The 16299-nt window shown below is 38.7% G+C and overlaps 1 protein-coding gene across 1 annotated transcript; it reads left to right on the top strand.

Annotated features, from left to right (window-relative positions):
- The first annotated feature begins 4083 nt into the window (after nucleotides 1-4083).
- On the top strand, nucleotides 4084-14885 carry si:ch211-243g18.2 (uncharacterized protein LOC559906 homolog). Its single transcript, XM_017410495.2, has 10 exons — nucleotides 4084-4165; nucleotides 5378-5650; nucleotides 5737-5862; nucleotides 6202-6284; nucleotides 7121-7277; nucleotides 9164-9328; nucleotides 9446-9571; nucleotides 11348-11565; nucleotides 12964-12989; nucleotides 14284-14885. Exons 2-10 carry the CDS (start codon nucleotides 5387-5389, stop codon nucleotides 14397-14399), a joined length of 1281 nt encoding a protein of 426 aa, XP_017265984.1. The 5' UTR covers nucleotides 4084-4165; nucleotides 5378-5386; the 3' UTR covers nucleotides 14400-14885.
- Nucleotides 14886-16299: the final 1414 nt, after the last annotated feature.

Genomic DNA, 16299 nt, shown 5'->3' with positions numbered 1-16299 from the left:
AATCTCTTCTTAAAACACATTTATATTCACTGGCTTTTAATACATTGTGAGAATTGTAATGTTATTGTATTTTTGTATGTTTGTATTGAATGTTTATGTGTGCAGCACTTTGGTCAACAACAGTTGTTTTTAAATGTGCTTTATAAATAAATTTGATTTGATTTGATTTGATTTGAAAAACGTTCCCTTATCGCCACATTTGGACATTTGTTAGGAGCTTAAAGCCTTATCCTGTAATGCCAAACAGACTGATAATAACAAAACTATTCTGCCCCAACATCCACATCCTTATATCAGTGTCAAATCTGCTCCTCTTTAAGTCGTGTTAATAAAAGAGATGGCCTGGCCTGGATGTTGTCAGGACCTCAGGGTGCTGTGATTTTTGCTGCTGTGGTCACATGATCACATGTGACAGGGGTCATGTGGGGTCAAGTGGGGTCATGAGTAGTATCCTGACATCCTGCCAGTCTAATCACCTGTTTATTTATTTTGTGCCGTCTGCTCAAGGAAAGGGAAAGTTTGGGGAGGAGGGGAGGATTAACGGTTCGGTTCGGTTTGGTCTGTATGTCTGTTAATCATAATTTGTTTGTTTTTTTTAGTTTGTTTGTTGTTTGCAACTCTGCAGTGTGCATCCAGGCAGTGTTCACACCTACAGAGATTTATTTTAAATTGAAGAAATCCAAAAGTTTATGATTAGGATTGAAATTGTCATATAGAGTTAGATTAGAACGACTGTCATGATGGGGACTTTAAGGGGGTTTGTTGTGTTGTTTATTAATTTATTCCTTTTAAAATAATTGTTATTCTTTTTGGTTCTTTATAATAAAGTATTTGTTCATGACTTAAATTTATTTTGGCCTTTGTTCTCCACATTTTCAGTGCAGCAACTTTTGTCTGGTGTTCAGATAGTTTTTGTTTTCTGTCCCGCCTGTTATGTATCATCATCAGTGTTAGCGTCATATTATTTAAAAAAAAGGATGCAAATAAATCAAATAAAACACACACACACACGCAAGAAATAAAGTAACAGTAACAGAAATCAACCCCATTGATTGGAGGCAAATAGGGTAAAAAAAATGACTAAAATATATGTATATTTTTAGTTAATAGTGCATTTCATGTTATAAAAATAATAAAACACATCAGCAGGGGTTATTATAACTATACCAAAAGTCTACACCACATATATGTGGCTTGGAGGGTTAAAATATATCTGCATTCTTTTATCAAAATGACATAAAGTCTCTTTTTAATGCAAAAATAATTCTAATTATAAACTGAGGAATGATAACATGCGTTTCATTCAGTGTGGCTTTTTGCTGCCCTCTTTTGGAATAAGCTGGTCCCCGTTTTGCTGTAAAATTTGTCTGTATTGACATTTTCTCACCACAGCATGGAGGTAGACCACAGTTACAGGTCATTTTCATGCCCATCGAGGCGACAGATATGCAGAAACATTTTGAAATGGGTCAAATTTGAGCTATTTAGGGAATTATTGTTTATCTAATCTGCTACATGATCTTAGAAAAACATGAACATTATTGTAATCATACGGTTATAATTAAAGAAAACTGAATAGGGTGGACGTCAGGTGTTTGTTAAATGAAGAAATAATTTGCGTCAGAATATATAACAAAACATTTGACAGTTTTAATAGCATTTTGCAATTGAACTCTTCTTCAGATCTTAAATAAAACCACAATGTGGATAAACTTTACATGTTACAGCCCTGCAGTCAAATGTCTTAGTTAATTATTGTGCAAAATGAACTTACAGGAAGAAAAAAAAAGGCAAAAAAAAAGGATCACGCTGAATTTGTTTAAGTAAATGTTTAAGGAATTATTTCACACAATTTATCCTGTTTTCTTTGTTTAAGTTGATTTTAAAATCACCAAATTTAAAGTTGCATGTGTTTCTATAGACATATTATTATTATTCATAAAATATTAGCTGTTTTTTAAATAAATGTGCTTGGCATTCTAGAGCAAATAAAGAATGAAACTATTATCAGGTGTTCGCTTCTTGACAAAATAAAAGTCGCACAAATAAAATGCACACTTAGACTCCTCCCGATGTAATTTGAATATGACAATACGACACAAGCTTCACCCACAGAGTTTCATTATCACAGGATCCTGTGTTTTCGAGGGATTTTGCATAAACAAAGTTCAGGAAGACTAACCTCTCCTTTTTAAGGACGATGAAGGTGCAAGTTTTCCTGCTGAATAAACACACACTCACACACACATTTGCTCCTTTTATTTTTTAAATTTTCAGGTAATGAGTGACAGCAAACTTTACCTAATTCATTGAGAAGTTTTGTCCCCGGCAGCACAAACCGGCAGTTTTTTTTCTTTCTTGGATGAAGTCGCTGAATATTTTATCAGCAGCAGGTGGAAAGCAGGGTTAAGTTTCAGGCATGAGGAGTGAGTGCAGGACAGGTGGGATCTGAGAGCTGCTGATCAGACACCAGATGGAAGTTAGAAACTGACTGACGGCCGTTTCTGTTTCTGAAACTAAACAACTAAAGTCCCAAAAATTATCATAGAAAATATACTTTTTGTAATGTGGAATGATCAGTCCATCTGTGTATCACATCTTGACATCCTGAGTTGTACCATTTTACAGCATTAATGTTTTTTTTTTTATTCATTTGCACTGCTCTCAGCAGCAGTGGGCTTTATTTCCTTCCCAAATATTTGTCTGTTTTAGTGAAACAGACAGATATTTATCTCCAAATGTACAAATTAAGGCTAAATAAAGGTGTTTATGTTAAACTCAATTATGCTAAGTGACTAGAAACCAAACTCCTCTATATCTGCACCAGCTGATGTAACAGTAGACAAAACTGTCATGTTGCTGCTCTCTGGTTACTGTGTTTGTTTTCAAGCTTCCAGTTTGGCATTTTGCTTTTAACTTTTTAAATTTTGTTCAAAACCAGAGGTGACCATGCTAACTAGGTAGCTTGGTTACTAAAATAGCTTCAGCTTGCTAATTTTATTTTTTTAATGCTGATTATCTCATCTTAAATTTATAAACTTTGGATATTAAGCATGTTGGATCCATTCATCATCATGTTAGTCAAAATACTGACAGTTTAAGAGCATAAAATTAAATAATAACGATTTTATTAGCCAAGAAAACTTGGTAGTTTAAAGTAAATTAGGATAAAAATACAAAAACAACAGTAACAAACAAAATATTTATGTTTAAACCTGCTTTCTGTGTATATTGGCACAAATGGTTTGTCATTAATACGACACTGAAACAACCTGGTGGAGCTGGGTGGGAATATTTTACAGCTAAATGAAGAAAACTACACATCTTTGAAGAGTTTTATATACTTTGTTGTGATTTCTGTTATTTTAAAAAGACCACTTGCATGCTGATTGGAAGAAAAACAAAGATAAAATGCCTCTACTGTGTATTTTAAGAAGGAAGTTTGAGTTTTTAATCAGTGTATGTGAGCGTTTTTGGAGCACTGAGTGTCTCCGTGCGATCACGTGTTTAAGTTGTCAAATCCTGTGACTGACTCCATCTTTCATACAGTAGTTGCTGTTTTTGGAGCTAAGTTTGAAAGTCAGAACATGACAACAACTTCTCCTTTACGACGTACAAAAAAAGAGTTGCCAGTCATCTGTCTAAATCTGTCTCTGAGGTCATGGGAAAATAACTTTAGCTTGAGAACTTTAAAGTGAAAAACTTTTCTTTTAGTCTGTGATTTTAATGGTTTCAAGAATAATTACCAGATGTTAATTTATGTACAGTATTATGATTAATAAACTAAAAAAAAGGCATATTTTTTTGCTCTTGAATGAAATCTTGATGTTTCTTACAGTATTTCCAGCATCAAAAAGTTTGATACGAACAAGGCTGAACAGAGAATGTCGCCATCAAACAAACGTTTCATCAGCTTTAAATGAACAGTGGAACATGACCGAAACTTGTACGATGACTGGAATTATACAGTTTAATGTTATTATTTTCATCACAAGACTACCTTTCTGAGGACCTTCAGGTGTAGTACGGTAAACACACCTTCTGTGAAGAGTGGCTCCTCCCACTTCCTGCACACCTGCATATAAGCACACCTGTAGCATCAGCAGCACAGAAGCTCCTGCTTTCTTCTGGGTCACATCTTAGCTCTATCTGAAGGAAAACCCTGGTAAGAAATTAAATTCTTCTGTATCATAAGGCTTGTTTCATTGATGTCATGCTCAGCTGTTGCATTTGCTTCTCAGTAAACCTCAGCAGTTAGAATTACCATAAAAAACAATTATTATTCCCTGGCATAAAATGAAATTACAGTAGTTTTTTCGGCCACTTTCATCCAGAGCTGTCATCGCAGCTACTGTATTTGTCAGCTGGTCGTGGGATGATATGAAAGGCTAAGATGACAGTTCGTTTCCTGCTGAACAAAGTGTCTCCTTGTGTCGCTGGAATCCCCTCCGAATATTTCCTAGCTCATTTTCCCAAGCGCTATCTTTCATCTGAACAAGGGCTGCCTGTCTCCTGCCGGGCGCCTTTGTAGTGCGGTGGGAACGGTGTTGCGAGGATCAAGTGACGGAGGCACAGAGAGGTTTTACTTGACTGCTGATCAGCCACTGAAACCCTGTGGGACTCAAACACACTCTCACAAGGACAAGGCAGCGCCGTCCTACGCTGTGTTTGACATCCAAACAACTATTAGTCATGCTTCCTGTACGGGATGTAACATGTACACAAAAAGTGTTCGATTTAAAAGCAGCTACATGTGTTATTTGATTTAGCCACAAAACGTTAACTGCTGTTTATGAAGCCGCACATCTTCTCCTTGATTGTTTCTGGTTTTATATAAAGGTTTCGTGTCGAGGCAAATCTTATTATCATAGTAAAAAGACTGTGAAAGTGGTTTTTAGCCTGACTGAGAGGCTCTTTTTTTGACTCCGAGCCAAGCTGTGGTCATTTACATTTTGATTTCATGCTGGCTGCAGTTGAAGTTGTATTTGCACTGAGCTGAGAGCCACACACTGAAGTGGCTCCGACCGTAAAGTCAGTCATCTCTCCGATGCAGATGGTTAGTTTGAATGGCCACTAGCCGGCTGTAAATACACTCATTGAAAGGCTCCTTTCATCATTTTCAGTGGGCGATTTGCAGAATTGGCTATTAGGCCCTACTTGTATTTCCATTAAAAGGCTGGCCAAATGCAGCAGTAAAGCACATTTGCTTAAGAGCCAGAAAAGAGCTTTTCTGGAACCAGACCTCCTGTAACGTTAGCTTTAAATGACTAAAAAAGGTCAAACTTCTGCAGTTGTGTGCAATGATTTAGTGACTGAGCTCGTGTGCTGCTCAGAATCAAACCCTCTGACTTAATCCTCATGCCCTCTGCCCTCACAGCCGACCGTCATGGCCTCCAACATCTCGGTGAGAAGTTTCTCGATGAACCGCCAGCCCTCCTTCTCCACTCGCTCCCTGATGGACACCAGCCGGGCTCGCTCTCGGGCCTCCGTCTCTTTCGTTGCGGCCAGCCCGCTGAGCCGTTCGGCCTCCGTCAGCCAGGATCTCAACGGGCCAATCAGCCTGCCGCTGAACGGACTGCATGGCAACAGCACCAACGAGAAGGAGGCCATGCAGAGCCTCAACAGCCGCCTGGCCAACTACCTGGACAAGGTCTGCTGAGAGCCCCCCGCGTTGTCAGGGGAAACGGTTCCGCTCGCAGTAACCCGAAACACTCCTCCTCTCTTTATCTGCTTCAGGTGCACTCGCTGGAGCGTTCCAACGCCGACCTGGAGATGAAAATTAAGCAGCTGATGATCGACCGCATCCCCAAAGGTCACGACCTCGATTCCATGATGGCCCAAGCACATGTCGTGGAGCAGGAGGTGAGGGCGAAGAGTTGCACAAACGGCCACATGGCAGGGAAATCAAAAATGACAACTTTCATGGTTCTCTGCAGGAAAAAGAAACCATTCATGCCAGCATATGTTTCAGCATGAGCTGTCGCCGAGCTGTAACAGGCAGAACTGAGTTAATGTGTACCAAAAGGAACCAAGTCTGTGTTAATGATTATTTCCCCCTTTAAAAACAGAATCGGCAACAGTTTAATAAACAAGGATGGTGTCAGCTCATGTGTCTTTTGCTACAGCATTAGAGATTTAAACAGAAGAGATCACAGGTAAAACTTTAATGACCTCTGTGTAACCACTGTTAATATTTATCAGGTGAGGAAGAAGACCTTGGAAAACGCTCGACTCATGTTAGAGATTGATAATGCTAAACTGGCTGCCGATGACTTCAGACTCAAGTGAGTGATTAATGGTCACACAAAGATGATTAAAATGTTTGTTTGGTTTTTTTGTTTTTGTCATTAAACTTGTAAACCCCCACTGCTTTTTTTGTAGCATTCTCCTGCTGTGGCTACTTTTGGTAAATCTCTCCAACCTCCTTAAATTGATCATTGTTTCCTGCAGACTGCCCCCCCCCCCCCACACACACACACAGAGTTATGAGGAAATGAGCAGCACAAGGATGTACAATAGCCTGACAACGTCTGCAAAATAAAATGCAGTCAGTGATCCACAGTGAACAAAAGTGACGAGCTGAGAAAGACCCTACTAATGCTTAGTCATGACTTTGTTATGAGGGTTCGTGCAGAAAATGATAACAAAGTAGATGTTTTGGATGATTGCTCAGCTCAGGTGGTGCAAAAACAAAAATAGTCAATTCCTTCAACATATCTTCTATTGCAATTTTATTCTATGTTATCTTCTGGTGAGCCGAAATGATAAAAATAAGCATAATAATATAGTTTTTTTCACAAAAGAGACAGTACTGTTTACACTATATTCTTTACTGCATTTTTGGTTTAATGATCCTGACATTATTGTCTCTGAGATGATACCTGCCTGCAGCAGGGTAATATTTTCATTAACGGTTTGCATTATAGACTTGAATGCATCAGTACAAACATATTTCTTTTTTTAAAAAAAAACAAACTTTTTATTCCCTTCCAAACGCCGTGGAAGTTTGTTCCAGTCACAACATAAAAAAGAGGGGAAAATATGCATCCAGTATTGTAACTGCAGGGATAGACCTTCAGACTACATCCCTAACCGTTTCTGTTTCATGAACTTTTCCAAGGTGGGAGACGGAGCTGGTGATGTGCCAGTCCGTTGAGAGGGACTGCGTTGCTCTGAAGAAGGCCAAGACCGACCACGAGCAGATCATTGCCTCTCTGAGAGGAGATTTGGACAGCCTCAAGGAAGAGCTTTACTTCCTCAAGAAAAACCACGAGGAGGTATTGTTTGTCATCTCCTGCTCCCTGTGTGCACCTTAATCCCTTCTCCCTTTACCTGCATATGGATTCATACAAACTGCAGCTCATTCATCTCGCGGTCTGGCACCGTTTCCCTCGCTCTGACATTCACGTCGTCTCGTTCCCACTTTGGCCATCTCTCGTATTGCACAATAAGCCCTCACAAACGGCACATTGTTTTGATGCCGGCCTGACCCAATTCGGCGGTCTCCGTAGGTTTTCTAGTGCCTGAGTGGACAGAGAAGGACGTAGAGAGGTGGAACTCTGGTTACTGTGAACAAAAGGCAAGATCTGATTTCCATCCAATCGACCGTCCTCTGAGGGGAAGATAGACTTACTCCCTCACAGCAAATAGACTTATTACAGTTGTACTGAAAAAAAACAGGTATACAGATCCATTTTGATGACCCTAATGTATGTTAGAATACTGTTGAGCAAAGACATGTCACTTTTAAATATTAATGTTTGGCTTTAAAACCAGCTGGATTCATTTATCTTACAGTAATCCATCACAAATGAACATTATTGGCTCTTCTTTTAAATATTCATTGTCTTGTGATTTATTTGTAGGTTGTGCAAAAAGCTGTGGGGTAATGGCTTCCTTTCTTACACTGTAATTGTACACAAATGGATTTTTGTCCTTTTCTCATCTTTGGAATCAAGTTTGCCTCGTTACAATGAACAATATGGACGTTTGCCACAACTGAAACAGAGCAGCAGCTTCCCACGGGGTTCCCTGCACCCTCCTGCTTCTTGTTTTGATATATTTATACAAATCCCATGTAAACGACTTAATTAGACATGAATAAAAACTCATTAGCTTTTAAAGAGTAAATAAACCTTCAGTTTTATTTTAAAGTTTTATATATCAAGAGTCTTGAAATTAGGTAAACGCAACATTAGATAAAGAGCAGCACATTCCTAATAATTTAATAAAAACTAAATCAAAATTAGGTTGATCTTATAATTAAATAACTGGAAGTAATCATCTTGAGTTTATTGTCTCTCACATCATTGTGGGGAAACTTTAGCCCACTCTTCTTTACTAAATTAGTTTAGTTCATTTGGGTATGCTAGCATCTGTTTTAAGGTTTATTAAAAGCACTTTAATCACATAAATGAGAGCTAGACTTTGATGGCGGCGCCCTGATTCCCCTGTTCCTCCCTTCTGTTGTGGATTTCCTGCTGTGAACAAATCATCGTTCCTCCACCACCGTGCCTCTCAGTTGCTGTAAAGTGTTTAGTCTGATGTGCTTCATTTGGTTCTCAAAATATTGTGAGTGGTTCAGACTCTGCAAACCTAAGCTGCGTTGACATGTTTTTAGAAAGAAGGGACTTTTTTTTTTTGTTCTTGGCTAACCTCCAAAACAAGCCGTGGTTAAGTCCCTTCTAGCTGTGCAGCCATCAGCTGCAACTCATCTTCTAAAGTTAAAGATAACAGTAAGGATGTACTCACAGTTTCTGCATGTTGATTTAAGAAACCTTAGAGTGTAATTTATCAGTGTTCCTCATCTGAGGTTGTATTCACATAATTATTAGAGCTGCTAAGGATGAGATTTTTTTTTTTTTCTTTAACCACGATTGTGTGTACGTGACAAAACACAACGTCGTACAGAAGAGAGTGAATTAGAGCCACTGAGCAGACCTTAGCAGGAGTGAGAGGGTGGGAGCTGAATGGATCAGGGGTAAGATGAGCTCTGTCCTATCAAGTATTTACGAAGAACACCTAAATAATGAAAGTGCTGTCTCATCCTTTCTGCCACCCTGCGGTCTGAGCAGATGTTTGACGGGACATTTAGAAACTACAGTTAAGGATTACAAATAAACTTGTGGCTAAAACGGGTGTATGATGATTTGTGTTCCTGAAGGAACTTGAGCAGATGAAGTCCCGCATCTCCAGAGACGAAGTGAATGTCGAGGTGGACTCGGCCACTGGGCCGGAGCTGGGAACCATTCTGTCTGAGCTGCGCTCCCAGTATGAGGGGATTGCCAAGAGGAACAAGGAGCAGGCGGAGCAGTGGTACCGCAAGAAGGTACGAGGAGACGCATGTTCCAATGGCCACTGTCTGTAAGATCTGTCTGCTCTTTAGAGCTTGTACAACAGAAGTTACACTAATGAATCTGTATGTTTTTCGATGCATTGTGTGCAGCTGGAGACGGTGCAGACTGAGGTGAAGGAGAGCAATGAGGCCTTAAGAGGAGCCCAGGGGGAGCTGCTGGAGAGGCAGCGCTTCCTGCAGACCCTGGAGGTGGAGCTGGAGAGTCTGCACAAACAGGTGGGCGGGTCACCTTTCTGGATAAAGAAGCCTGGCATGCCGTTTAAAAAAAAACAATTATATAAGCGTAATCTCCACTTTTGGAGCTGTACAAACATTCGCTTGTGTACATAAGGCAAAACAAACACTGCAACCAAGAATCAAAATGACGGTTATAAGTGACTTTACACAAAACCACTTTGATTTATAGGACTGTACAAAGACAGGGACTGGTTTCACGGGACATTTGTCAGACGGCCACAAAAGAAAATCCCTAAAAGAATTAACATTCAGTCGAGTTTCGTCTTTGTGCATCCCTTTTATTTCCATGCTGCGGCGCTGTAAGGTCTGGGAATTCTTTGTTTTTCTTGCTTGTTTTTCTTCCATGTAATCCTATGTTGACAGTGAACATGTTCTCCCACGTTGATAAGACACGCAAGGGCATATGGGATTCAGCTGCTATATTGTACGAAGGTGGCTTGGAGGAGCGAGATGGATAATTGTTTCTGAGGAGCCCCGGTTCGCTCCGGGTACCACGAGCCATATCTGTTCACAGGAATCTGCTGATTATTGTCTGAGGTAGTTTCAGAATCGGAGACATTCCTGAGGTTGGATTTCCACTGACAAACATCATCTTATGCAATGAAGAGTCCAAACTTTTATGACTAATCAACCAAAAGTGTGGTATTGCTAAAGACCACATTAAAACCTGTGACGCTGGTAATGCTTTTGTAATCGTTTTTTAATTTTAAGGATGCCAGATACAAGCACCCTTATTAATTTTCTGTTCTTGATTTTTTTTTTGTTTGTTTTCATGCCATGAAGTTTAAAAATTACATGGATGAACTTTGCAAAAGATTGTGAGAAAATGAAACAACAACGACAGGATTTTGTCAAATCGAGTGAGAATGCGTCAAACTTCGGCATACTTCACAGTAGAGCCATCATTCAAAGTTGAAAAAGGTCAATTAAAGTTGGACTTTACGTGACCTGAAATGGTATTTTACTATCTTTTAACGGTTTGTACACAATAACAGTTTAGGTTTTATGATTTTTGGAGATTTTCCCAGGTTCAGCTGACAGGCTAACCTGTAAGCTATCTAAACTCCAAAAATCTTTCTCCCACAGTGTTTTTAGTACGTGTACAAATTATACATTAAAATATAGTGTTTTGTCTTCATTGGCCCACTGTGTCCCTCATTGCTGTAGCCAATATGAATTTCTCTCAAAATTAGTCAGAGTGCAGAGAGCACACACCCAAGCGTTAACAGACTTCAGCTATATTTAAGCTCAAAATGTTCTCTTCAAAACTGGAAGTGAAGGATCTTTTATTCATATCTCCTACATAAAACACTGTAGAAACATAAAAATTCATATGTGTGACCATCAGAGGCTGCTGCTGCTCACAGATTAAGAATCTTTAGGATATAACTTATAGTTTTTACACAGGAACTGATTTGATTGATGGTTCCTCTTTAGTCTCTTTTAATTTGCCTCTCTTACAAGTGATGTCAGGGAGTGAGAGACACAGGTGTGTGGTTACCATGAAGACCCTAATGAGCCACTAGAAGCAGCTTTAGCTATTCATTTATTTAATCTTGGTTTTCATTATGTTACCTATACAGTTCATACATCAAAATATAAGCATTTTTTTCTTAGCTTCGGTACTTACGAGGGGCCCATTAAACATTTTTTCCAGAAATGTTCTAGTTCCGACTATCCTAAATATGAACAGCCGTAACATTAGACCTGTTAATCTGATATCAGGTTTGTTGTCTTCTCTTTCCCCCCCCTCAGATAGCAGCTCTGGAAGGGAACCTGGGTGAGACCAGTCAGAAGTATGCTGCTGAGATGGAGCGGCTGCAGGTCACCTTGAACCAGATGGAGGAGGATCTGTCCCAGCTCCGGCTGGACATGCAGCGCACCAAAACCGACTACGAGCAGCTTCTCCGCATCAAGCAGAACCTGGAGATGGAGATCGCAACCTACAGACGCCTGCTGGAGGGCGAGGAAACGTGAGTGAGGGTCACGAAGCTTTGGTGCAGAAGGTCACAGGAAACTGCTCCTTTCTGATTACTTTTGGCTTATTTTGGATTTTTCTAATTGCAGCCTGGTTTGGAATGCAGCAAAGTTGCACCAGAAAATATTTAAACAAACTTTAGATCACCTGGGTTAGACAAACTGATCCTAAGGACATACTGAAAGCTGTAAACCAACTTTGTCCTCATTCCTGTAGTTCAGCTGTGACTCATCCCAGTAGTTTGCATGATTCCTCACACAGTTTTCTCATGGATGTATTATGTATTACTTTCGTTTTTCTTGATAATAGTGCTAAAAATATACTTTTTACAGTGGTACCAGTGCCTGAGCCAACGTATGACATTTAAAAAAAGCTTTATTTTATTAGTTTTTGAAATTCAGCCATGTCAAAATATAAGAAAAAATATCAAGCTAAATAATTAAGCTAAATGCAGGATTTAAAAAAAATAAAATATGGTAAAAGTACAGCTCAGATATAACTTTATCGCTAAAAACACCTGGAGTAGTACAATCAGTTTGCAATATTTGCACACAAACTCTATTTTCAAGCTTCAGCATTTTTTTTTCAGACATAATAACATGTTTGCTTTCTCAGGCTAAACATGACACCAGTCTTGGCTAACTGCACATCCTGCAGAGGAACAAACCCTCAAACAGCTCAGAGGGCTGTGCATTTATGAAAGTGCAGATTTAAAAAAAGGCAGAATGATTTGGGGTATGTAAGTGGAAAATACTCAGGTTTTACTTTAAAAGTACTGCCCCACTTTCATATTGGTACATTTTATGATTAGTTACAACAACACAGAACGTAGTTATTATTATATCAGGAGTGTTTTAGGTGTTTGGTAATAACAACAAAACTACTTTTTTTGGTTAATCTGAGAGCCCATATGTTTAACTGCTTTTACTTTAGTTTGTTCTTCAATAAATTTTCTATCTTCAGTGTTTTTCACTCAGTAATATTTGATATGAAATCAAATGGTGACTTGTAAGGTAGTTATTTGTTAAGATGCAGCAAATATTGGGTGTTGAGTTCATAATGAGAAAATAAGTGCAGCTCATGTCAGCTGAATCAACAACAAATCATCTTAAGACTTCTAGCAGATAATACAAGCTGTCTTGTGCACCTAAAGTTTGAAGTTAAGGATTTTAACAAAACAGGACAGTCTACTACTAATTTGCAATCTTTAGATCAAGTGAGCTTTTTTTAAATTTTCATATCGGCTAAGTTGGCTACTTGCAAGAAGCTAAAAGCTAAAAAACAACTATGCAAAGGAGGTTTATAAGCAGATTTATAGTATATAGTTTTTAGTTCAGAAAATGCTTACCTATGTATAATCTTGTTATATGATGCTTCTTTCTTTGTGTTTTAGGGTCAAAGAAATTCCTCCACCAAAAAGTGAGTTCTTGGTTTCTATTCTAATAATACTATTATTATTCTTTTCTAACTTACATAACGAAATCAAGTGAGTTAGAAATTTTCCATAAAACACTGATATGAATCTGTTGTGGCTTGTGAGGAAAATCCAGATGTAGATTTGGGGTGGATGTCATTTTAGGTGTATAATTTGGTTGTGAAGATTCCAGTGAGAATCGCTCGATGGGAACTGTGACGAGGCTGAGAGAACTGTGGCAGAGAGAACGAAGGCTCGAACCTTCACAGCAAGGACTGACTTGAACTGGACCAACTGCTATTAGGCAGCGAACCATGTGGCGGCTTGTGGTGGCACCAACAAGGACTTTGTGGAGTTGGATAGCAAGGATTATCAGATAGGGGGGATGCAAACACACCCGACCATTTCTGAAGAGTCGGGGGAAAGGAAAATCGCAGCTTAGGAGGAGGCAGGAGCGACGAGAGTATCCCCATCCTCCTGTGGGGATCTTGTTGAGTTCTTTGAACACTTCTGAAACTAACAATGAAAACCCCAAACGAGTGTCGGCTCTAAAATCTGATAAGAGATCCAGAAAATTCCTGCCCTATTGAAGACTGGAGTGTTCTGTTTCAGCACCAGACAACCAGATAGTACAAAAATAGCAAAGGCAGGCTGATATCTGCCCATCCTTGGAGAAGGAGCAGGATGGTCTGGTTGACTCTGATGTAACTTAGAAAAAGTGGGATAGATCTGGAGGACAGAAGAAAGCTTTGACGGGTCGGCACTGAAGTTAATGTTTTTATTTGATGAGAGCCAAAGTAGCAAGACGCCAGTTTTCTGGAAAAAGATGCTATATTAGGCAAATAATTATTTACCAGCTGGTGACACAACATCCAAAGCTGATTTGGATTCATATGCTGTACGTTTGAGACAGTTCCCCACTGAGTCAGACAGACAATATATATATTTTTTAACACACCCAAGAGGCCCGGGAATAATTACAGTTCTATGAATCTGCAAACAACCACGAAGAGCTCAGCTCCTAAGCAGCAACAACTGTGGGTGGGACGGAGTTTATCCTGTGTTGTAACTGCTGAGGGGTTAGCAAACAGGAGGCTCTTTTGAAAATCATTTGACTCACAAGAAAAACAAAAACACGGAGTAAGCGGGGCATGTTAAGTTAAACTGCTTTTAAGAAGAAGCCAAGACTTTTAAGAGGAATTAAGAACACTTCAGTCTGTGAACTCGAAGCAATTTCTTTTTTTTTTGCTGGCTTAATCTAATGTAATCTCGTGTTTTTTGTTTTTTTTTTCTGTGCAGAGGAGCCTGAAGTTCGCACCAGAAAGATTGTGAAGGTGGTGACTCAGACCATGGTCAATGGCAAAGTCGTGGACGAATCCAGTGAGGTGGAGCAAATCGAGGAGTCAAAGAAATAGAAACGGGAAAGAGGACGGTGGCGTCTAAAGTTAAACTGGTTTTTATTGCAAAAGGCACACAGAGGGAAAAACCAAAAAAAATAAAGAAAAATGTTATAATCATGACAGCCTACAAACTAATAGTGAAAATAGTAAAAATCTTGTTGTTAAATGAGTCATTTTGGTGGATTCCTTTATTATAAATGTCCTGTTTTGTAGAGCTGTTTTAAACTTTGGCTAATCAGTAACACTGGATAAAAACGGATAACTCACTAAACCTGCATGTGTTTGAATAGTTAGATCTTTGTGTGTGAGGAACTGACTAACAAATATTTTTGGTTTAACTATAAAAGCTTGTGGAGTTAGATATTTATTTCCTAGTGTGGTGAAGTTGACTTTAGCAAATGCAGAGCATGGATTTACTTGTTTTACTAGAATAACTTTTATTGACTTTAGTGTATTTTTTTTTGGACTGCACTCTAAATAAAAAATATTCTATCATTTCAATGTAAGTCTGTGATTAAACTAAACTATTTCTTGTGGTGCATACAGACTGAAGAAGCATTTTAACATTTTTTTTTTTACAATTATTAGACAAAGCTTTTTACTATTTATTGTTCAGACAGTTTTTTAAAAACATCAAAAACAAAATACAGAAGAGAAGTCACGAAAGTCCTAAACTCAGGCTCCAAAACTCTCCTCTTTATGGCCACTAGATAAATTAAAATGACCCATTTTTTAAATAATGTTTTCTTTTTTGGTGGCTTTTTATTTCAGAGACTTTCTGTAGAGTTTAAGTTAGATGATTCTAAAAATAAAAATGCAAATACTTCCGCAGCATTTAACAGTCTGTAAACATTTTGTTTGCTTTAGATAAGGTGAGGACAGCCTGGTTAGAGCGCACTAACAGCACAGGTAAAATATGTGATTATTCTTTTAATCAGTGAAGTTAGAATAAAAATAGGCAGCATCTTGTAGATCTAAAGGGATAATTTAAATAGAGTTTAAAAGATTATGCTCTCTGAACCTTTATAGAACGAGGCAAATGGCTGAAAAAGATAAAATATTTTGTCTTTATAAAGGTGACTGAAACCTGAAGGTGTAACTGCACTGCCCTCTAGTGGCTAAAGATTCTGACAACATCTCTGCCTCCAGAAAAGCATATTTTAGTTTAACAGATGTTGCATGAAAAACTAGAACAGCGGTTCCCAACCCTGGTCCTCGAGGGACACTATCCTGCACGTTTTCATTGTTTCCCTGCTTTTCAGCAGGTCCTTTCTGTCTGCAGAAGCCTGTTAATCACGCCCTCATTCAAATCAGGTGTGTCAAAGCAGGGAAACAACTAAAACATGCAGGATAGTGTTCCTCGAGGACCAGGGTTGGGAATCACTGAACTAGAAGATGCACAACTCTGTTTGAGGAATATGGTTCCACTTTCTGATTGGTGGAGTTCAGGCTTGTCATCTGTTTAATTAAAAAAATGAGAGAACTCTTAATTGATCCATAACCCTGAAGATTTAGTTATAATATGACTCAGTGCTCCTAACCCTCGGCCCACCATAAGCCCATTACTGCTCTGATTAAACTCTGTTGAGTTTAGCTTCATTTTCTCAGACTAAGAAAAGGATTTAGCTACTTATTTGGTCAAAGTGCAGGATTTAAAAACTGCTAACGTTGTTTGTGTTCCTGTAATTAATGCAGTAATTAAAAAAAAAGCAAAGACAAAAGACAAGTTTTTCTAAGTTTCAGTGTTTTCTCAACTCGAAATATTAAGCATTTGGGGAAATTCTTGTTTCAACAACTTGTAATGTTCCACAAGGTTTTATAATTATAAAACTGCTTCAAAATAAAGCTGTCAGGATTTGAGATGAAGGCACAGGTGTTTGTTGAAGTTTGCAGGTCATTTAAAGAGGTCTCTACC

The sequence above is a fragment of the Kryptolebias marmoratus genome, linkage group LG14, assembly GCF_001649575.2.
Source record: "Kryptolebias marmoratus isolate JLee-2015 linkage group LG14, ASM164957v2, whole genome shotgun sequence".
Classification (NCBI taxonomy): domain Eukaryota; kingdom Metazoa; phylum Chordata; class Actinopteri; order Cyprinodontiformes; family Rivulidae; genus Kryptolebias; species Kryptolebias marmoratus.
The sequence above is the reverse complement of the archived record's forward strand: the minus strand, read 5'-3'. Positions and strand labels throughout refer to the sequence as shown.

Excerpts from the sequence above, each read along its gene's own strand:
- si:ch211-243g18.2 (XM_017410495.2), top strand. The coding sequence starts at position 5,387 with ATGGCCTCCAACATCTCGGTGAGAAGTTTCTCGATGAACCGCCAGCCC. Across the intron at positions 6,285-7,120 it reads GCCGATGACTTCAGACTCAA|GTGGGAGACGGAGCTGGTGA; the intron begins GTGAGTGATTAA and ends AACTTTTCCAAG. Across the intron at positions 7,278-9,163 it reads TCAAGAAAAACCACGAGGAG|GAACTTGAGCAGATGAAGTC; the intron begins GTATTGTTTGTC and ends GTGTTCCTGAAG.